Source organism: Hippopotamus amphibius, chromosome 9, assembly GCF_030028045.1.
Source record: "Hippopotamus amphibius kiboko isolate mHipAmp2 chromosome 9, mHipAmp2.hap2, whole genome shotgun sequence".
Taxonomy (NCBI): Eukaryota; Metazoa; Chordata; class Mammalia; order Artiodactyla; family Hippopotamidae; genus Hippopotamus; species Hippopotamus amphibius.
The window spans coordinates 73,370,535-73,392,299 of NC_080194.1; the positions used below are offsets into that span (position 1 = coordinate 73,370,535).

Genomic DNA, 21,765 nt, shown 5'->3' on the forward strand with positions numbered 1-21,765 from the left:
GCAGGATGCCACAGGTCTGAGTAATACTGCCCCAGGTCATGGAAACCCAGTGAGGCTGGAAACCCAGTGAGCTCTCAGGAAGCAGTGGCTTTGCCATCCGCCCAGCTGCCCTCCTTATCTTATCTCCCAGGCGCAGCCCAGCACTCTGAGCCAGAGGGAGCCATGACTTAGCACTGACCTCCCTGAGGCCCAGAAGGGCAGGCAGGGTAAGGGTGGAGGGGGTCTTCACACCTGGAGGACCCCAGTCACATCCCCCCCATGGGAAAAGAGACAGCTACCGCCTGGTGTCACAGGAAGTAACCTCTGAGGCATGCCTCCCTCTTCTGGGCCCTGCACAGAGACAGGACCACTCATTCCACAGAGGAGGATGACAAGGCCCAGGAGGGGCCAGTGATGTCCAAGGTCACGAGGCAAGTGGACGGATGAGACAGAGCCTAGCCCCCGGAAGAGAGCTCTCCTCCCCACTAAGCGGCACCGCCAGGGCAGCCTATGGGCAGGTCCAGCCACCCCAGCCTGGCCCTGCTGCCCCAGAACCCAGCTCTTGCCCCAGATGCTTCTCTGGCCCCTGGAAGAGACTGAGCTCAGGGCTCAGGAGTCCCTGGTTCCAGGCTCAGCACTGCTCTGACTCACCGTGATGGAGCAGAGACCTGGGGCGAATCCTCCAGCCTGGGAGGGAGCGGAGAGGAAGAGGTGGTCTGGGATATGTTCCCACTGCCACGAGAGGTGCAGGTTTGCCAGCTCAAGACAGAGAAACCACCTGAGGCTGGCAGCACCTGGGGTTGGCCCTGGAGTCCAGCGGCCACCCTGGGACACCCTGAAGGGAACGATCAGAAACAGCTCGCAATGACTGGGCACCTGCTACCTGCCCAGCTGTGCAGAACGACCCTCTAAGACAGGGATGGTTAGCATCCCCATTTCACAGATGAGGAAACCAAGGCACAGAGAGGTTAAGTCATTTGCACAGGGCCACAGAGGAAGACATGAACTGAGATTCCAATTCAGACAGTCAGCCCCAGGGCCTCCAGCAGGGCCAGGACTTATGAGTGACAAAGCTACCGTCCATTCCGCATGCCCTGCACCTGTCCTTAGCCCAGCCTGGGGGACTTGCTACATGGCAAGGAGACCAAGGGGTCAGGGGCAGCGCAGACCCTCACCCTCGTCACCATATGGCCCAGCTTCTCAAGACCAGTGTTTGTCCTTCCACCTTTCCTGGGCCATTGGCCAGGCACAGAGCACAGAGCCAGTCAGAAAATTCCCAGCCCACACGCAGAACCCTTGAGGAGGAGAAGCCTGAGTGTAACCCTCCATGTGAGCACAGCTGTGACAGCAGGAACCCAGGGAGAGATCCAAGGAGGCTGCCTGGAGGCGGTGACACCAGCAGAGCAGGCATGGAGAGGGCTGATGGGCAGGGAATGGAGACTCCAAACTCCCCCCAAGATGGGATCCAGCCACAGCCTCTAGACTGATGCCACCTGTGGCGTCATCCTCCCCAAGGCCCCCCAACCACTTGTGCTCCCTCCCATCACTGCCCACGCTGAAGCTCATCTTTGAGTCTCCCACACCACCTTGAGAGCTCCAGGGCAGGGCCCAGGCCTGGCTCTGCCCACTGCCAGTGTCAGGAACAGGGCTTGGCAGGTTCTGCAGCGGGCAGGAGCCTGGGAGGAAGGGACGGCAGAGTGGCCTGCAGGACAGCGGGGCCAGCCAGGCAGCCGCTGGGAGCCCTGGGCTAGGCCACCCCCTGGGCTGGGGTGACCGCCGCTGGACCGCTCCTCCTCTCTGTGGGGCACAGCCTCCCGCTCCTGCGGTCACCTCTCACCTCTGGGCCCCTCCCAGCCTGCTGGATCAGCTCTACCGGACACAGGGCACAGCCCGTAACCACCTCCTCCCTGAACCAGAACTTCAGGTTTCCAGGCCCGGTGTAAAAACAGAAGGGCAGCTAGTTAGTGGATCAAGGGCACCTTCAGTCCCTCAGGTCTCCCCACTTCTCCTCGTCCATCCATCTTCACCCCAGTCACCTCCCTCCCAGAATCTAAGATCACAACAGGCATTGATGACACAACCAGGGAAACGGAGACCCAGGAAGGAAGCAGGACCTCTGCCTGGGATGGAAAACAGGGCAGTGCTCTCAGGGGTGACAGCCGGTGCCCCCTCCCCTCTGCAACAGACGTGCCTCCCCAGCCCATGTTCCCAGCCCCAGCCTCCACGGCAATCCCATCCTTCAAGGTCACCTGAGCACATGCCCGGGGGGGCGGGGGGGGGGGGGTCATTCCTGGCAGGGCAGAGACCCAGGTGGCTGGACTCGGCGCGAACTGCCCGTTTCACGGCGGAAAGGGGCCTAAGGTTCAGCACAGCCAAGGAGTGGGGCCTTCTCCAGGTGCGGGTGTGAGCACGTGCCCCAGACGCGGGGCTGGGGACCACCAGGCCACCTTGCGGGAATTCGGGGAGGTTCTAAAACTCACATCTGTTTGTGGAACCCCTATGTGTTCCCTTCGTGGTTCCAACAAAGGACCTGCGGGCTTATCCCCAGAGAGAGGGCGAGGCAGAGCGCAGCAAAGGGGGACGTGGCGGGTACTCTGCCCCCACAGGGATGAGAAGCGGATGGTACTAGGCCCTGGGCCTGAGAGAGCAGGAGGCCCCCACATCCACCCATCCCACTGAGATTCCCCCTGAGTCACAGGCCTCCGCCTCCAGTCTCTCATCTCCTCTTATCTCCCTGGCCAGGTCCCAGCAGATGTTTACTGAATGGGAAAGAACAAAGAAACACTGGACCTGGGAGGAGGAGGAGGATGGTGTGGGCCAAGGCGGGTGCCCTGGGTGGGACTGAAGTGGACCAGAGAGTCCACAAGACTCTCTGGCAGGTCCAGCCCTGGGTCCCCAACACCAGGCTGGCAGGAACAGGTGGGTGAGAGCGGGCAGTTTTGTCATCTGCCTCCTGTGTGTCTAACAGCACAGATACCTCAAGCCACGTCAACCTCCAGAAATGAGGAGCAGCAAGAACTATTCTCCCCATTCACAGATGAGGCAACTGAGGCCTGGGGAGGGCCTGACGTGTTCAAGGTCACACTTTCTGAAAGGAAGGGCCAAGGCCACCTGGCTCAAAAGCCAGCCTCCCTATTCCATCTTGGGAGACAGAAGGAGGAGCTCGGCAGGCAGGGAGGTTGGCTGAGGAGATCCCCCAAGAGCAGAGAGGCCACAGGAAATGCCAAGAGAAGGAGCTGGGGCTGGGGTGGGAGGGAAGATGGGCTTCCCCTGGGCCTTGGAGACAGCTGGCTTTTGGCTCTACTTGTCAACAGTCAGGGCACAGGACCCAGGAACTGGGACTTCACAGCAACGTGGCTGCCTCCGGCCAAAGTTCCAGCTTACTGGCCAAGGGCCAAGCAACTGGGAGTTAATGGTCACCCCACCCCACCCGCCAGAGGCAAGTGAGCCTGACTTCCTGCTCCACCAACCCCGCAGCCTGCATCCTGTGCAGGGCCTGCCCGCCATCCCAGCCCTGCCATCCACCACTCCCCGTCTACACCGCGTCAGCCCCTCAACTCACACCGCTCAGCAGCGCCTGGCCCCGGACTGCCTCCCAACCCAGAACTGACCCCCACCACCGCCCCTGGTCCCACTCAGCCATCTCCCTCTCAGCACCAACCACCACAAGCTGCCTGTCCCCGGCCTGCACATGCAGGACAGGGGCAGCTCTGCTCCTCTTTCCATGTCTAGGAAGGACCAGGCACCAAGCCCAGTGAGGAAGGAAGTGAAGGAGAGCACGGCATGGCAGGACTCCCGAACCGGCAAGCAAAGGGGCCCAGAGAGGGCAGGTGACTCCACCAGGGTCACACCGCAGAGGGAGGCTGAGCCCAGCCAGCCCGGCGTTTCCTCCTCTTACTGCATCAAGCCCAACCATCCCCAGCCATGCCTGGCCAGCCTCCTTCCAGAGCCACAGGATCTAAAATGTCTGAGTGATGGCCAGAGGGCGGGAGAGGGTCAGGAGGGCGGGTGGCGAGGGAGTGGAGTGAGAGGAGGGCAGAGAGCTTCAGCGTCTCCACCATCCCTGCACCCAAAGCCCCACAAAGGCCTACTGAGGCCAGCCTCCTTCCCCACCCGCCCAACAAAGGAGAGGGAGGAAGGCGTGGGGCTTGGGGGTGTGCCAAGGGGCAGGAGTCTGCGGCCAGGCCAGGAGGAGGCTGGGAGTTCCAGAGCACCAAGGCAGCGCAGCTCACGGGCCTGAGGTCCCCAGGGGGCCCCAGAAACCCTCCATCTGGAACCAGGGAGGTGGGCCAGGGCAGGCAGGACTCAGGGCATGTGCCTGCCCCTCTTGGACTCCGTTTCCCTACCTCTTACGTACCCCAGTCCAAGAAAACAGGCTTTTCTGTGTGGGAAGGGACTGGAGAGCCTAGCCTACGAGAGGAACACGGAAACTGGACTTCACTTTCCCGGCACGTACAGGGGTGTGGAGGGAGTTTTGTCAGGCGCAGATCTGCCCCCGGCACGTGCGGCTGCGCGCCTGGCCTGTGGTTCCCGCTGCCTCGGGGCACAGCTGCCCCAGCCCAGCCCTACCGGCCCCCGGGCCCCAGGCTTCCTCTCCCCTCCCTCCCCCGCCACGCCCCACGCTCCTGCCACGTCCCCCGTGAGCCTGAGGGTTTCAAGCTCGTGTCTTTCTCACACGGCACCCTCTCACCCTTCCACGCTGAGATGCCCCCTCTGAGCACTGGACGGGGGAGTCTCCCCGGCCCCAGGCACCTCGGTCCAGCACCATCTCCTGCACTAAGGTCTCTCTGGTGTGACGAACTCTCAGGGTCACCAGCACAGCTGTGGAGACTGGGGAGGGGGCCTCCAGCAGCCTCTCTGTCACCCAGGCCCCCGGGGCACCCACTCTCACACTCAGGAATCGGGGTTAAAGAGAATGAGATCATGCCATGAGGCCAGATGCTTCTGTTCAACACGTTCCAGCCTCCGCGACCAAGACCAGGACAGAGGGAGCCGCCAGACGGATGCCCCGTAATTCACGGATCCCAACCCTCATGGTGACGGCTGCCTCATGGGTGCCAGGCTCGGTGCCAGAGGTCCACGCACCATCTAACGCTCACCCCAACTCTGTGTGGTACTATTATTTTTTACTACTGCTATTGTTACTGATTAACCATCGTGATAAACATCTTTCATGCACAGCAAATGACTATTTCAAAATCACTGTGACAGTAGTCAGCAAAGTGAATTCCTTCTACTTGAATGCCACTCTACATTGTCCAAAAAAAGCTCACATCCACATCACCTCATTTTTATCCCAAAAATGACCCTGGGAGGAGGCTGGCAGAATAGAGGGCCCACGTTCCTCTAGGTCCTGGCTGGGCAGTGCTGGCTCCCCGTCCAGATGAAATCCCACAGCAGGCAGGCCCAGCATCAGCCCCTCCACTTCCTCGGTCGCCCGGGGCCTTGGAGTGACCGCTCCCAGCCACCCACTGTCCCCTGCAGACTGGGGGGGTCTGGGCTTGCCCACCTTAGCTCCAGTTCGGACCAGACACTGACCTTGGGCCGCTTCCACCTGACGGTGGGCCCTGGGGTACCCTTATAGTACAGCGAGTCGTCGGTGGCAGGGAAGTTGGGGTCCTCGAACAGCACCTTCCTGCGCAGACAGGCCCGTTTCAGGGCCGAGTAGTTCTGGTCCCCGTAGGGCTCCACGCAGGAGAACATGGTGGATGCTGCCCCCGGAGCGGGGGACGAGACAAGGCAGCGGAGGGCGGCTCCTGGGGCACCTGGAAGGACAGAAGGTCAGAAGATCACCACTTACTGAGGACTGGAGGCCCCGCAGGACGCTGAGTGAGGTGGTCCCCGAGTGCTCCCTCTCTGCAGCACTAGGAAGTGGGTATCCTCACCCCCATCACACAGGCCAGGAGCTGAAGCTCAGAGAGGGGGTGAGACTTGCCCAAGGTCACACAGCTGGTACGTGCAGAGCAGGGAGAGGAACCGATGAGCCTGACTCCACAGCCTGAATTTTTCATTTCCGATGCTTAGAGGTGACGTCAGGCTCGCAGGCCAACAGGGCACAACCACAGTGGCTGCCTGGCCACACCCATGACCTCCCTTCCTTTGTTCCACCAGCCTTCCTAGACCTCAGGGCACAATCAGACTAGGGGTGGCCCAGCAGCTCCCTGGCTGGTGTCACGCCTGCAGGAAAGCAGCAGCACTGTCTCCAAGCTTCCCTCTTCCGGACCCTCATGCCTTAGCCTAGAGTCGCAAGATCATCTCGGTCCTGAGCAGCCCCTCCAGCCATCAGTCACATGCACCTCGCCTCCCCCCTCCAACCCTCTGCCTTCTCCAGCGCTCTGCCTTCTCCAGCGCTCTGCCTTCTCCTCCACACTTCTGGAATCCGTCTCCAATTCCATAGGGAGCGCTCTCCTTAATCCTGGTGACCTAGCCTCCCCTGAGGAGCCCCACCCCCACCCCGCGACCTTCCCATCTCCAAAGCCCGACTCTCCCACACGTGGTCCCAGACCTCGCCGCGTCTCACCCTCCTGAAAAGTCTCCTCTTCCTGGGCTTCGGGGGTGTCTAGGCTGACCCATCTCTGCCTCTGACCTCCCCTACCCTCCAGGAGCCCCCTAAGGGCTACACCAAGCCCAGCGGTTTGCTCCCCCCGCCGCCGGCTGATGACCCCCATACCCCTGTGTCCAGCCTGGACCCCTCCTCGAACCTCCCAACTGGCCCACCTCCCATCAGGGCCAAAGTCCACAGCGGAGTCTGGACTTGAATCCACAAGCAGCCCCGGCACAGAGCCCGACACAGCAGGTGCGGTGCCCGTCAGCATCCTCCCTTCGGCCCCCACAGTCCAGCACCCTGCACCTTGTAGCCATGAGCTGACCAAACACGAGAGACCCAGAGGGACTGATGTGGCCAGGAAGGGGCTCCAGGCGGGGAGAGGAGGAGAGGGAGCAGCAGCCAGCTGCCCTGGCAGACGCTGGGAGAGCCAGGCGCCTGACTGACAGCCCCATCTATGCCCCTGTATCGCACACGCCATCTGGGAGCTCCACACCCCCAGGCCTGCTTATCACGGGGCCTGCTCAGGGCAACACGGCAACCCCACCCTCCAACACACAGGCCCCAACGTCCCAGCCCAGCTGAGGGAAACTGAGGCAAGGCAGCCGACTTCTTAGGGCAAACATGAGTTTGCGAGCAGACTGATGTGGGTGTCAGTCCCAGATCTACCACTCACCTGCTATGTGGCCTTGAATAAGTCACTCAACCTCTCTGATTCCCTATTTTCTCATCTCCATGATGAGAAAAAACGTTGCTTCAGTAACTGGAAGATGCCAAAGGTATAATTAACCAAAGGCTGAGGAGACTGCTTAGCGGGCCAGAGGGAAGAGGAAGGAGAAGAGTGGACAAGCCTCCTCTCATTCCCAAGACAGAACCTGCTGTCTCTGGCACCTGCTCTGTACAAACCACCTGGCTAGAGGTTTGCAATTAGGATTTGCTGGGTAGGCCTTTCCTTGCTGCCATTTTTCAGAAAAGAGAGCTGAGGCTCAGTGAGGGGAGGCAGCCTGCCCAAGTTCCATGGCAGAGTCTGGACTTGAACCCACATCCTCTGACTTTGGAGCCTCCATCTCGGGCTCGTGACCCCAAAGCGCAGGCAGGGCTCCCCCCACACACACCCTGGCTGAGCCAGCAGTACAGGAGGGAAAGATGAGGGGATTCGATGGAGGGGACAAACAGGAAAGGAAGGAGGTGGGGGCGGGGTTGGGGGGTGAGGGTGGAACACGGATGGACAGCAGGGAGAGCAGGGCTGATGGTCCCTGCCTGCCGAGGGGCTGAGGGCTGCCTTGTCCTCTGCTCCGGACCCACAGCCACTTCATCTTCTGCCCACACATCATACAGGGCCCACTTGTCCCACTGCTGTGTGACCTCAAACCAACCCCTTAACTTCTCTGGCCATTCCTCTACCCAGGACGGCCAATAACCCTGACCCTCCCACCTCCCCTCCCAGCGCTGGGAGCCTGAGGGAAAGAGAAGGGGGAGCCTGGAGAGCCAGCCCCTGGGCTCTGGCACACAGCCGCCAGGAATGCCATTAGCATCACAGTTTCCGGTAAGGCCTGTTCAGGAAGCAATTTAAGCTGCAAGAATTGGATCAAAGAAGCTGAACGCAGGAGCCCAGAAATCAGCTCTAGCAATTCCAGTGTTCAGAGCCCACAGAACCCAGGAGGAGGAGCGAGCTGGCTGAGGTCACGCAGCCAGGCCAGTGGAGAGTGAGGGTTCTGGCCACCCTCCAGGCCACACAGCGGCCAACGCTGCTGGGAAGGCTTGCTCCTGAGGACAGAAGGGAGGTGCAGGCAGAGAGGGGAAAGCTCGGCTTGGCTCCAGGAGAGCAGGGGCCAGCCCTGACTGGCTGAGGGTCCGACCCAGTTCAGCCATCTCTCCAGCCTCACCCCTGCCCGCCAGGCTGACCCTGGCCTCCTTATGCCAGGCTCTCTGGCTCTGGCCTTTGCACAGGCTGCACCTCATGCCAGCTGTCCTCCTGCACCCTCCATCTGCCCCAAGGTCACCTCCCACTCCATTCACTGGTTCAACACACCCCAAGGAGGTCAGAGGCACCAGCCTCTGAGCTTTTTGTTCTCTCCCTATGGTTCCAGGTATAACCACTGATGGCCACAGATAAACCAACAATCAGGAAAGCCAGCTTCAAACCCTGGCCTTTTCTCTCTGGGTCTGAGCTTGGGCCAGGGCACGTCCTGTCTTCTGGACATTATTACACTGCGTTTGAGCCACTAACCGGACAGCCTGAGCCTCCCAGCTGCCCCCCAGCCTGCCCTCTTCCCTCTGCCCCTGCCCATCTCCCCTCCCCCCCCCCCCATTCTCCATGCTGGGCCTAAGTTCCAATGCTACGAGCTCCTCGCAGTCCACTCGGGGCCTTTGCACACACTGTTCCATCCACACGTGCACACCTGGAGAACTCCTGGTCACCTTTCAAGACTCAAATACCTCCCACCTGCCCAACACTCTTCCTGCCTCCACCTCCACAGTCCTGGAATCCCTGTGACAGCACCCATTACGTTGTACCCCATCTGCATAAGACCTGTCTCCCCAGCCTATACGCCTCCAGGACAGGGCCCAGGTCCAGCTCCTCTCTGTATCCCTAGGGTCCAACAGGGGGGAGCGGGGGTGGATGCAGTGAATTTGGGTTGAATGAGTCAACACAGATGATGCATGAGGAATTCCTTCACGGATGGGAAAAACAGGTTCAAAGAGTGGCCAGGACTCCCAAGGGGGATCAGCTTTCCATGTCAGAGCCGGGCCAGCTCTCAGGTCTCCTGAAGGCCAGGGCTCGCCCCTTCCCACCAGATCAGGCGTCTCTCTCTTTCTCTCCCTTTCTCTCTCTCTCCGTTTCTCTCTCTCTGTCCCTCTCTCTTTCTCTTCCTCCTCCTCCCCTCCTGCTCCTGATATTGTCCAGGGAAGATGAGGCTGAAGTCCTGGCTCTCTCCGCTGCAGCCCAGCCCTTCTCCAGCTCCTGACAGACACTTGGCTTTACTTTCACAGTGTCCCCCTAAGCTGTGAGACCTGGACAGGGCAGGTCGCCTCTCTGGTCTGCATGGTGCTTGTCTGGAAGGAAGAGATAATGTGCTAGGGCCTCTGGGAGGATCAAATGAGACATGGCCACATGGAACAGCACTTCGTATACTTCTGTGCAGTGTGTCCCCGGGGGACGTCAGCACGATGTCTGGGGCATATCTACAATGTGCCTCCCTGACCAGGAGGGTTACAACAGTCCAGGGTTCCTCTCCGCATGGAACTTCACGGTCTAGTGCGGCCAACAGACACAAGGCAGCATGGAATATGCGTCATTCCAGCAAGAGGGACACAAAGGAGCCTTCACAAAGGCCCGGACCCAGAAGTCAGCTGTGCTTTAGGAGAGAAGCAGAGGGAACAGCAGAAGGAACAGCTCAAGCAAAGGCTCCGAGGCAGGAAAGTACAAGGTGGTTCAGACCCAGCCTGGCACAGTGGGACCCGTAGACTGAGCATGGGGGCACTGATCTGGGTGAGAACAAGGGCATGGGAGCACCCGCCAGGGAGCTCAGAGAACCCAGTCTTCCAGCAGGTCAGTCAGACCTGAGTTTGAATCCCAGCTGCACAACTTAGCGCTGTGTGTCCTTGGGCAAGTTGCTACTCCTCTGAGCTGCAATCAGCCCTTCCTCGTTCCAGCCTCTAAGATGTCATCTGCCCTGGGTCTGCCCTACAGGAACTCTGTCTTTCCTCAGCTTGGAAATAGCGTGTACCTTCTTCTGGGAGGGTGTGGCCTGATTTGCTGTTCCTGGACCTGCTGGAGGTGGCGGCGACAGGCCAGCGGTGCATGGGCAGAGTAAGGGCTCATTTTGCAGCAGGACACACAGAGCCAGCTGCAGGGGACCAGATACCACTGAGCCTTCCCTGGGCAGTTCAGCCATCGCAGCCAGGGGGAAACAGGAGAGAGTTTCAGTCCCATTTTTCAGATGAGAACATAAAAGGAACATGTACAAAACCTGCAGCGTTTGGTTGGACCCCAAGCCTCCAGCCTCCTCATCACACCAGGGCTTCCCAAAGCAGGCCCCGGGTTAGTACTGTGATGATTTTAGGGGGTGCTCTCTAAAATGCTTTACGTGGCAGTAAATAAGTCAGTAAGAAAGTTATTCCCCATCCACTTCTCTCTCAAGGAGAACTCAGTTTGGTCCAGTGAGTCTTGAAACCATCACGGCCCCTGCCCATCTACTTAACAAAGCAAAAGCCAGCCCAGGCTCAGAGCAACACTACCCGGCTGCAACTGAATGGATTTTTCTGTTGTTTTAATTTATTAAGATTCTTCTTGGGACTTCCCTGGTGGCATAATGGTTAAGACCCCGCACTCCCAATGCAGGGAACCCGGGTTTGATCTCTGGCCAGGGAACTAAATCCCACATGCATGCTGCAACCAAGAGTTCACGTGCCACAACTAAGGAGCCCACTGGCCGCAACTAAGGAGCACACATGCCACAACTAAGAAGCAGGCAAGCTGCAACTAAGGAGCTCACGAGTCACAACAAAGGAGCCAGCCTGCCACAGATACCAGGCCAAGATATGTCCACCCAAGAATATTCCTTACTTTTGTCTTAAAAACACCAAGAAAAAGGCAGGGACAGTGAAGCTTGGAGTGTGCTCTGACTGAAGGGTCCCTGGACCTCTGAGGAAGAGCCTGTGGTCAACTTGACTATTCAGGAACAGATTATCCTAGCAGATTGTCTGAGCCCCCAGGTAGTACCATCCCCAAGCTATTGCACAGCTCAGTAATCTAGGAAGTTAACCTAAGACCCAGCTCAGAAACCTAAGACCCAGCACAACCAAATAAATAAGAAAATAAATTTAAAATAAAAGATTCTTCCAGGTACCTTGTATTTATAGAGAGTAATACTGACTTTCCACTTAGAGTAAATGCAGTTTCCTTTAAAAAAATATCAAGGAAGAAGGAAGCTGACTTCAAGAAATCTGTTAAGCTCCCAGCGATGTAGGCGGGAACCTCAGCATTACATCATGCCTGGAGGGCAGGCTGCTGCCCAGGAAGAAGCCAAGACTGCCTTCCAGAGCTGTATGGCAGGGGAAAGTCACCTTACCTCTCTGAGCTTTAGGGCATCCTCTAAGAGGTGGGAAAACAGAGCCAGTACGCAGAGGGCCAAGAACAGCCAAAGCCATTTGAAAAAGAGCAAGCTGGAGGACTCTCACAGCTGAGGAGACCTTTCACAAAGCTCCCATAATTGACACAGTGTGGGGCTGGCACAGGGGAGACAAAAGACTAATGGAACAGACTAGAAAGCCCCCCAACAGAAGGACACCTGATTTTGACAAAAAGTGACACCACAGTGTGTTAGGGAAAGAATGGTCTTTTCAATGCATGGCACTCAGTCGACTAGCTATCTGCGTGGGAAAAGCTTCATCTTGACCTCACACCATACACAAAAGCAATTCCACATAGACTGTAAATCTAACTGAAAGGTAAAACAATAAAGCCTTTGGACGAAAACAACAAAAAAAGAGCATATCCAAATGACCAGTAGATAGCAGGAAAGTGCTGGACCTCACTATCACCAAGGAAATGCAAATTAAAAGCACAATGAGATGCCACTACACCCTGACCAGAATGGCTGCAGGGAAAACACCACACACACACACACACACACACACACACTCTCTCTCTCTCTCTCTTTCTCTCTCTCTCTCTCCCCGAAGTCCAACTCTTTGACGTTGGTGGTGGGAGTGTAAACTCGTATAAGCACTTTGCAAAACCAGACCACATCAATTAAAGCTGAAGAAATGCATACTCTATCATTTGGTAATACTACTCCTAAGTATATACTGAACAGACACGCGTGCATGTGTTTACCAAAAAGCAAGTATAAGAATATTTAGTGTAGTAGTATTTGTTATGGCTGAAAATTAGAAACAACCCCAAATGTCCATCACCAGAAGAACGGACGAATATGGTATTTAAGGGAATATTATACAGTAATAGAAATGGACAAATATTGCTGCATGCAATTCTGTGGCTGGCTCTCAAAAGCACGACAGGAAACAAGAGAAGCAACATTGCGATTCCACGGACGTAAAACTGAACAGCAGACATAAGCCATCTGTGGTGAGTAGAAGGCCGGATGGTGGCTGCCTTTGGGGGTAGTGACTGGAAGGGGCGTGAGGGGGTTCCAGTGACACTGCTCCTTGATCTGGGTGGTGGCCGCATGGATAGGGTCACCGAGCTATGTGTCTATGACTTGTACATTGTTCTGTAGGTACCTGTGCTTTAATAAAATCTTAGAAAAAGCCTGTGCAGGGGCCCTGGGATGAGGGCTAGCTGAATCTAGTGACCCCGATCCCACCAGTTTTGGGTCCCTCACAGCCCAGCCTGTCAAGCTGGACATTACATACCTGGAAGGTCCTGCCTGGCACCCAGGCTGCGACGACCCAGGGGTGTGGAGCAGGGAAGGTGCCCAGGCTGGGTCAGAGCACTAGTCCTGGCCTGGCCTTTTCATGCACAGGCTGTGACCTCCTGTGAGCTCCCTCCTCTGTCTCTCAGGACGCCTGGGGCTTTGACCCTTGCAGTGCGCAAGTCCAAGAGGGGATCCCACAAGGTCAGGGTGGCACCCCCAAACCACACTGGGCACACACCTCCAAGGCGTCCTCTCTGAAAAGAGGGTACCAACCAGCCAGGACCATCCTCAGGAGGTGTTCTCGGCCCTGAGGGCAGGCAGGGTGCTCAGGGAAAGGAACTGAGCTGAGGCAGAGCGGCAGTGCGGGTGTGGGAGGAGACCGCAGGTGACGCTGCCCAGGATCCCAGCCAGAGGTCCCGGAAGCCCAGGCGCAGGGATCAGGCTTCATCCTGAGGTGATGGAGAGCCAGGAAGGGTGCTGAGCAGGGGAGGGACTTGAGATCCACCTGGCTGCCACATGGAGAATACACTAGAAAAGAACAAGACCAGGGCGGAAAAACCAGAGAGCAGGCCAGAGAGCTTGTGTGCTCATGTGTGAATGGAGAGCAGACATATTCCAGAGCTGGCTGGGAGGCAGACCCAACTCTCCTTGGGAACCAGCCAGTTGTGGGAATAAAAGGAAGACGGCAGGAGGACCTGCTGGGGGTCCCTCCCCTGTGCCCCAATTCCCACACCCCACAGTGGGTGCCCGGGGTGCAACATGGCCCAGCAAAGTGGATGTCCTCCGGGGCTGGCCGAAGGAGCCAAGGATGCCCAACAGGCAAAGCCCCCCCACCCCTTCCTCAACCTCCCACCACATCCCGCTCCAGGCAACAGAGCCCCCTCCCCTTTGCCGAACGACCAGGGAAGGGCTGAACAGCCGCGTCTATAATTCAGGGGACAATCAACCCCATGTGCTCATCTTCACTGGCACCCTCCGGGCTGGTCCTGAGCTGACAGGAGGGGGTCAGATCCTCAAAGCAGTCCCGGGGAGGAGGGGCACAGGGTGACAGACACAGACCAAGAACTAAGCCAGATCCACTGTGGTCAGTGCTCCCAGAAGTAATGCACGTGGCAGGCGGGGCTGTAGGGGTGGGAAGAGCGGTGGTGTCTCTTCAAGGTGGAACTGGACAGAGCAGGGCTGGAAGGCTAGGCGGGACCTGGCAGGGGAGAGCAGGTGGGAGGTACTCCAGGTGGAGGGAGGGCGGAGAGCAGCAGGTAACAGCCGGAAGGCCAGGGTGCAGAGCTTTGAGTGGGGAAAGCTGGCAGGACCGGCTCTGCAGGACTGGGTTGCTGGGCTGCAGGATGTGGGCATTCACTGAGGGCACGGGGGGCGGGGGCGGGGGGGTGAGACCGAGGGTCAGGTGCTGAGGTCAGGTGAGACCGAGGGTCAGGCCAGGGAGAGCCTCAGCTGGAGCGCCAGGGCGGAGAAGGCCAGGGAGGAGGCCTGGAGCCTCAGAGTCTGGGTTTTATCAATGAGTTCATTCCTTTTTATCCTACAGCCTACTCCCATTCCCCTCTTGCCCCACGAGCCACCATTTCAATAACATGCTCAACACATCTCTCTCTGTCTGCCTGCGGGTGTACTGTGGCCTCCCAGGACTCTGTCCACCCCACGCACCATGGGCTGAGGAACGGACGGCAGGGTGACGGGGGAGGAAGGGTGAGGGGGGTGAGCTGGGCTGGGGTCACCGGGGGCTCCGGGCTTTGGCAGTAGAGCCAGGGGGCCAGGCCCGGTGAGTCACTCCAGCCAAAGCCAAGCAGGCGGCACCGGGGCTGGGAAATCCTGTCTTTCTTCTCCACGGCCCTCCCCTTATCATTTCTGTCTGTGTCCAATCCAGTCTCCACCCAGCTACAGTGATCTTTCTAATACATAAACGCGACCCAGCGCTCTGTGCTAAGAGACGAGGGGGCCTGGGGCGGGGCCAGGCATGTCTGGGGCACAGGGTCTCTCGCTGGCCCTGGGGGACAGTGGTCCTGGGGCACGGATGTCCCCTGGCCGTGTCTATGAGGGGAGAGCCAGCCTTGGGGCTGGCTCACTGTGTGGCCCTGGCTGAGTCCCGAGGCCTCTGCCCCTCGGCGGTTCCCACTGGGACTTGGGTGTTGTGAGGAGGGGGCTGGGAAGCAGGTGAGATCCAGCTGGGTCAGCCGGGCATGGGCAGGGACAGCAAGAAGGGAAGAAGCTGGGAACGTCCCTGAGCAGCAGGAGGGCCAAGGCTCAGCCGCAGGCAGGGTGAGCAGCTGGTTTGGGCCCTGAACGTCATGGGGCCTGGGAAACCCAGCCCAGCACCACATCTGGCGAGAAAATGCCAAGGGAGGGGCAGGTGCAGAGCACCAGCAGCTGCTCTCTCTCCTACCGGGGAGGTGGGGTTGACACCCTGGAGCTGCAGGCTGCTCCCTCCCCACAAGGGAAACCATCTGACAAAAACGAGACGTGATGGGGTCCCTGAAGCTGCCTCGGCTCCACTGCGCCGCGTGACCTCAGGCAAGGCTCTGCCCTCCCTGGCCTGCAGGCTCTCACCACTGCGTGGCGGAGAGGGGGACACGTCGTGCTCTTTTCCAATTGGCCATGTTTGTCACCAGGACAGCCTGTCTTCCTGCTTCCTGAACAGGTCGTCTGTGCCCCTAGCACCACCTGCCTCCAAGACTCAAGACTGGAAACCTAGTGGGATGGTGCCCATTTCTCAGACTTAGAAACTGAGGCTCAATTCCTAGGCTGCACACCCTCAGAGCTGTACTGTTCTCTGCACAGATGAAGTCCGGGGGGCGCAGAGAGGGAAGAGAGGCATTCAGGACAGTCGGGAGCCCGTCTCACGTCAGAGCTCCGCTCGGCCTGACCCACCATCCCCTCCCTCAAGCAACGACAGTGACCTACTCCTCAGCTCCAGGGAGTCCCACTCAGCTGTGTGCCCACATTCAACCTTCCCACACCTGCCCTGTGCCTCGTCGAGGAGGCAGCGAGATGTCAGCGTTCCGCCCCGGAGGTCAGCCCGGTGGAGGAGAGACAGTGACCGCAGCACCAGGCAGAGGGACCTGCTCTAAGAGGGCAGTGATGCATTCAGACGGGGCAGGAAAGGCCTGTGGAGGAGGCGGCACCTAAGCAGGCGCTCAAGGGTGAGCTGTGATTTTAAGAGACAGACGTGGAAGGTTCAGAGGAAGAAGGAACCTTCTGGGAGGAGGAAACCATTTAGGCAAGATGGGAGGATAGGGTGCAGGGGAGAGGAAGAGGAAGGAGCCAGCACAGCAACATAGCCACAGCCAGGTCATGGGGGCCTTGAACGCCAGGCTAAGGACTCGGGAGTGTGCCAGGGTGTGAGCTGGGCTCCTGGAGGATTCACAAGAAGGTTGGATGGAAAGGAGGCCAGGAGGCATGCAGGGAGACCAGGCTGTAGAAATGGCCCCGCAGAGCATGGCCTTGGCCGTGGAGACCCACACTGGGGCAGAGTCCGCAGCACACAGCCAGGCACTCTCTGGGAGTCTGGCTGGGGGTCCTTCCTTGGAGGCACCACAAGGCTCACCACCTCCCAGGATGACAATCACATCTCTGGGCGAGTGGCATGTTGGCAGCACTTCCGGGCTCCAGGCTCTGCTCTGCCCCGCCCCATGTCATGTTCCTGCCCAAGGCAGCCTTGAACGCCAGTGCCTCCTCCTCCCTGTGCCCAGAGGAGGAATCAGGGCCTGAGAATGTCCCATCCATGTCCTCATCCTCATCCTGGGGAGACTGAGGCCCAGGAAGGGGAAAAAAAGCAGTTACCTTCTTTGTGCCTCAGAGTTCTCTGTAAAATGCAGGTCTCCTGCTCTGCCGGCCCAAGCTGCCCCCACCCCCGGCTCCCCCACACATCTCTGCTCCAGGCAGGGCTCAGCCCCAGTCGGCCTTGGTATATTCATCTGCAAAATGGGGCTCCTGGCCTGGCCCTCACAGGGTGATGGTGGGGGTCAAGTGACCCTGCACAGCACTGGGGTTACTGAATGGCTGAGACGTACTCCACTCTGGAAGGCTTAACCTACCGTTATCTTAAGGACCCCAGGATGGGGTCTGGTCCCTGGAGCCACTCGTGGGGACACACCAGTACACCCTCCTCTTCCAAACATCCCTGAGCTCTGCCTACCGTGGTCTCAGGCTGGACTCGAGCCAGACGTGCAGCAGCTCAGGCTCTACGGGCAAAAGCTCCTAGGCTGAGGAGGTGACAGACACTGAGGGTGACCCCCCTGGGGGAAGCCAGCAGCTGTGGGTGTCCAGGAGGGGGATCTCTGACAATGGCACCTGCAGCGACACTGCAGTTAGCTCCTGTGGTAGGCTGAATAACCGCCCCCCAAAACATCAACATCCCCATTCCTGGAACCTGAGAATGTTACCTTATATGGCAAAAAAGACTTTGCAGATGTGATTAAGGATCTTGAGATGGAGAGATTATCGTGGATTATCTGGGTGGGCCCTAAATGTAATCACAGGTGTCCTTAAGAGGGGGGCAGAGGGCTTCCCTGGTGGCGCAGTGGTCAACGCAGGGGACATGGGTTCGAGCCCTGGTCTGGGAAGAGCCCACATGCCACGCAGAGCAACTATAAGCCCATGCGCCACGACTACTGAGCCTGTGCTCTAGAGCCCGTGAGCCACAACTAACGAGCCCACGTGCTGCAGTTACTGAAGCCTGCACGCCTAGAGCCCATGCTCCGCAAGAAGAGAAGCTACCGCAACGAGAAGCCCACGCACCGCAACAAAGAGTAGCCCCCATTCAACACAACTAGAGAAAGCCCCCACGCAGCAACGAAGACCCAACACAGCCAATAAATAAAGTAAATAAATTTATTTTTAAAAAGGGGGGGGGGCTTTGATTCCAAAAGAGGAAATTTGACTCCAAAAGAGGAAAAGGCAATACGACTACGGAAGTAGAGAAACTGGGGTGAGGAGGCCACGAGGAACACTGACAGCCACCAGGAACAGAGGCTCCCCTGGAGCCTCAGGAAGGAGCCAGCCTGACACCTTGACTTTAGCCCACAAGACTCTTTTCAGACTTTCGACCTCCAAAACAGTAAGAGAATAAATTTGTGTTGTTTTAAGCCACTAAATTTGTGTTAATTTATTACAGCAGCGATAGGAAGTGAATGCGATGAATACCGTTCCTGTGGGTAAGTACGTAGCCTCACACCTCTCTCCTGCTCAAGCAAGTGAGTGGGTGAGGGAGGGAGGGAAGGAGGGAGGATGAAGGTGTTACTCCGTGAACTGCTCCAATGGAAAACAAAGTCACCCCAAGCTTCAGTGTCTTAGTTACTATTATTAATAACAAACCAGTTGAGTCCCACCACCTCATTCTGACTGGCAGAAGTTACTCAGCAGGGGGCACTGGGGCAAGGGCTGGCTGGGCAGGAACAGGCAGACCAAGCCAGCAGACTCTCTGCCTTTTGTTCCCCGGGCGCAGGACCCTGAGGCCATCCTGGGCACACCCTGATAATTCTGGCCAGCTGGGTACCAATGGATGGGCTTGGTCTGCTCTGGCCACCAGCACCTTGTCCCACAGCTGACCACACGCACCACTGCGGCAGAAAACCACAGTGCACACCCACAGGCCATCATAGCCTCAGCCAGTGGCACCCTCACACCCCCAGCCCCGGGAAAGCCAGGGCCCCTAGACACACAACCCTGAACAATTAGAACAGGGAGCAAAAACTCAGGCCATCACAGGCAAACAAATGCTCACATTTCACAACTTCCTCCATCCAAGCCTGAAGGCTGGCTTTCTAAAACATCCTGGATTAGAACCCCAAAGGGACTTGGCCCATTTTGCCACTAGTGAGCAGGGAAAGGCAAGGCCTGAGGCCAAAGCAAAGTCGGCAGCTCAGCCTGAACTGAAGTGAGGCAATCTCAGGGCATCACCATCAACCCAAGGAGGAGGAGAAGCTGCAGAGTCGGGGGCCCTGAAGGCAAGCCCAGGAGGACCACTGCCAGCCAAAGAATGTTTTCAGCAGAAAGGGCAATGCGTGAAGGGGCAGAAGATGTCTCTGGAGGGGCTGGAGGGGTTGAAGGGAGAGGCTTCTAAGGGCACTCAAAACACTTGAGGACAGTGGGGCAGAGAAAGGCAGGGGTGCGGTGAGACCAGCAGCAGACAGACTTCCCACCTGCCAGGCCCCAGACAGCACGCCCGCCCACAGGAGGGCTGAGGTGGCCACAGTTCTCAACCACTGAAGCCAAGAGCAGCTTCCACTTCAGTGGGAGAGACCCTATTTCTTTTCACCCTTCTTCTCCCAAAGTCGGCCCCTCCTTTCTTGGGTTGTCCCTCCATATTATTAGTTAGTATTAGTTACAATGACTACCAAACACCACATACTTCGTAAAGTACTTTTAGTGACAGGATTTAACCTCATCATCAACCCCTAAATCCCTGTGATTAGGAGGCATTTACCCCCATTTCGCATATGAGGAAACTGAGACTCACAGGGAAAGTTCCCTGCCTCAAGGTCAAGTGCAGAGCCAGTCTCAGCAAGGAGGAAGCTTGACACAATGACAGGCCCTGCAGGTAGGAGAGGTCATGGAGACAGGCTTCTCTGTGCCCACTGGGGGCTCCAGGAGGGCCTCCCATTCAGGGATCAGGGCTGCAGGGCTGTCCTGAGAGCCTGCAGGGAAGGCAGGAGCAGGAGCAGCTAGAGACAGCACTGGCCTGCGAGCAGTGTCCTGGATGTCACCCCCGACAGCCTCCCCCACAGGCCTCTCACACCTCATCAACTTCCCCCAAACCCGCTCCACCCCCAGTGGTAGCTCCATCTCACATAGGGCTCCCCAATCCACCCTTCCTCATGCTACCCACCCCGCCTCTTCTGTGCAGGCTCTGGGAAGCCCTATCAGATCCCCTCCTCAGGTGCCAAGCCTAGCCCGGGGTGGGCAGCTGGAGAGGGGAGAGGTGAGGGGAAAGAGGAAAGGGCTTCTCCCTGCTCTGGCCTCCTCCTCACTGGCCTCCATAGCAACTCGCCCACCGCAGCGCCAAAGATGACCCTTCTGGGATACACATCTGATGATTTAATGCCCCTCCCCATGGACTGTGATTCCAGGCCTTTACCCATCTATTCCCTCGGCCTACAGTGCCCTGCCCTTTCTTTTCTGCTTGGTGAACTTTTCATCCTTTAGCACCCAGCACCAATATATCCTCTGCAGTGAAACCTTCCCCAGCTCCTTGCAGGGACTGGTTCCCAGCACTGGGTGCAACCCTGGGCAGGGGCTTCTCGGTTTGACCCATCTGCCTCATCAGTCAGAAGAGAGGTTCTTCAAGGCAATGGCCCCGCCTAAGTACCTCTACTTTTCAGCTCCCAGCTCTGGCCTGAAGCAGCAACAGCTGGACCCACCCTGCCCGGCCCTCAGCCCGGGAAAGTAGCCAGGCCTCCCCACCCCCACCCCAGGACTCTGGGGACTGCAGCAAAGGCCAGACCCAAAGACCCTGGGTGGAAGGGTCTCAGTTCTTGCAGCAGAACACAGTAGTTCCCTCAGGAGGCCTCACACTCATAGAGTAGGCTGAGCCCGACCCTCCAACCCCCTCTTCCAGGAAGTCTGCCCAGACTTCTCCCTCCCAAGAATCTTAGGAATAATTGCCCTTGGCACTTCTCTCTCCACTGCTGATGCAGGGAGAGGATTTTGGTTTGAGAGCCAGGGCAACCCAGGTGCAAATCTGGTTCAGCAGCCCTGAGAGCAACAGTGGCTTACTTCACCCGCTGGGCCTCACTCTCCTCAACCCTGTGGGGTCTGGGGCTCAATCCCACTACATGAAATGAAGGCTGGAGGGAACCCGGCACCTGTTAATGATCTGTCCTGCGTCACCTCTGGAACCCAGGTGGGTCTCCTCAGAGTCCCAGCTCTGAAAGGGAGAGGCAGGATCAGAGAAGCCCCAGATCCATTCTCCCCCAGCTCTCCCCGCCTCCCTGGCCCCCTCGCACACACACCCAAGCCCAGCAGCCCAGGAAAAAGGCCCCTATTCAACCTGGGGAAAGGGTCAAGAAGGGAATCGGCCTTGGCCTTGCCCCCTTTCCCAAGCCGGGGGATGGGGAGGCACCCGGGAGGGGTCGTGGAATTGAACGGGTGGAGGGCCGGGAAGGGGCAGGAAAGGAGAGCTGTGAGGAAGAGCAGGGGAAACGCCGGTCAAGCCCCGGGAGCTAAACCCCAGCGCGTACGAACTAGGAAACCAGCCCGGGAACACTCCGGTGCAGTGGAAAGAGGCCCCTCGCGGCGGGCGGGGGTGGGGACGAACCCCCGGGGCCTGGGCGGATCCTGGAGGTGCCCGCCCCCCGGGGCCTCAAAGCCAGCGCTCACCTCCTTCGCCCCTGGCTGTGGGATGTGCACCCCCACCCCCACCAATTCGTGGTCACAGGGCACGCGCTGGCCCCCGCGGCGCCCACATACACACCCCCCCCACACCCACACCCGAAACACACACACGAGCACACGCGCGCTTGCACACGCCTCCCTCTGCGCAGCGCCTCCTACCTGCCGCGCCGCCGCGGGCCCAGCGGACTCCGAGATGCAGAGCTCGGCGCCGGCGCTGGAGCGGAGGCTGGACCGGCCCCCCTCAGCGGCCTCCGACTCCTGCGGGAGATCAGCCGGGGCTGGCCTGGGGCGGGGCTGGAGCTAGGACTCCCGGGCGGCCCGCCCCGCCCCGCGGCCTCCGCCCACTGGGAGACAGAGGCGCGGTTTCCAGAGGGGCGGGAGGGCCAGGACTGCTGCGCATGCGAGCTGGCGCCGAGCTGGGAGGAGAACACGCAGGGAGTGGAGGAGGACTTGGGGGCCCGCGCGGCTCGGCCCGAGCGTTCTCCGTCCCCCGCTCCCAACATCTCCGGGAGTCCC

General features: G+C 58.7%; 1 protein-coding gene across 2 annotated transcripts in view; it reads right to left on the reverse strand.

The window, feature by feature from the left end:
• The window catches only part of CAPN5 (calpain 5), a 54,739-nt gene extending 33,218 nt beyond the window's left edge, over positions 1-21,521 (reverse strand). Inside the window, exons 1-2 of one of the 2 annotated variants that reach the window (XM_057695354.1) lie at positions 21,409-21,521; positions 5,518-5,744 (exon numbers count right to left, since the gene is read on the reverse strand). In XM_057695354.1, the coding sequence (XP_057551337.1) occupies positions 5,518-5,682 (165 nt within the window). In that variant the 5' untranslated portion in view covers positions 5,683-5,744; positions 21,409-21,521. Of the gene's footprint in view, positions 1-5,517; positions 5,745-20,720; positions 20,758-21,408 lie in introns of those variants that run through there. The other variant, XM_057695355.1, reaches the window with a different exon arrangement.
• Positions 21,522-21,765: the final 244 nt, after the last annotated feature.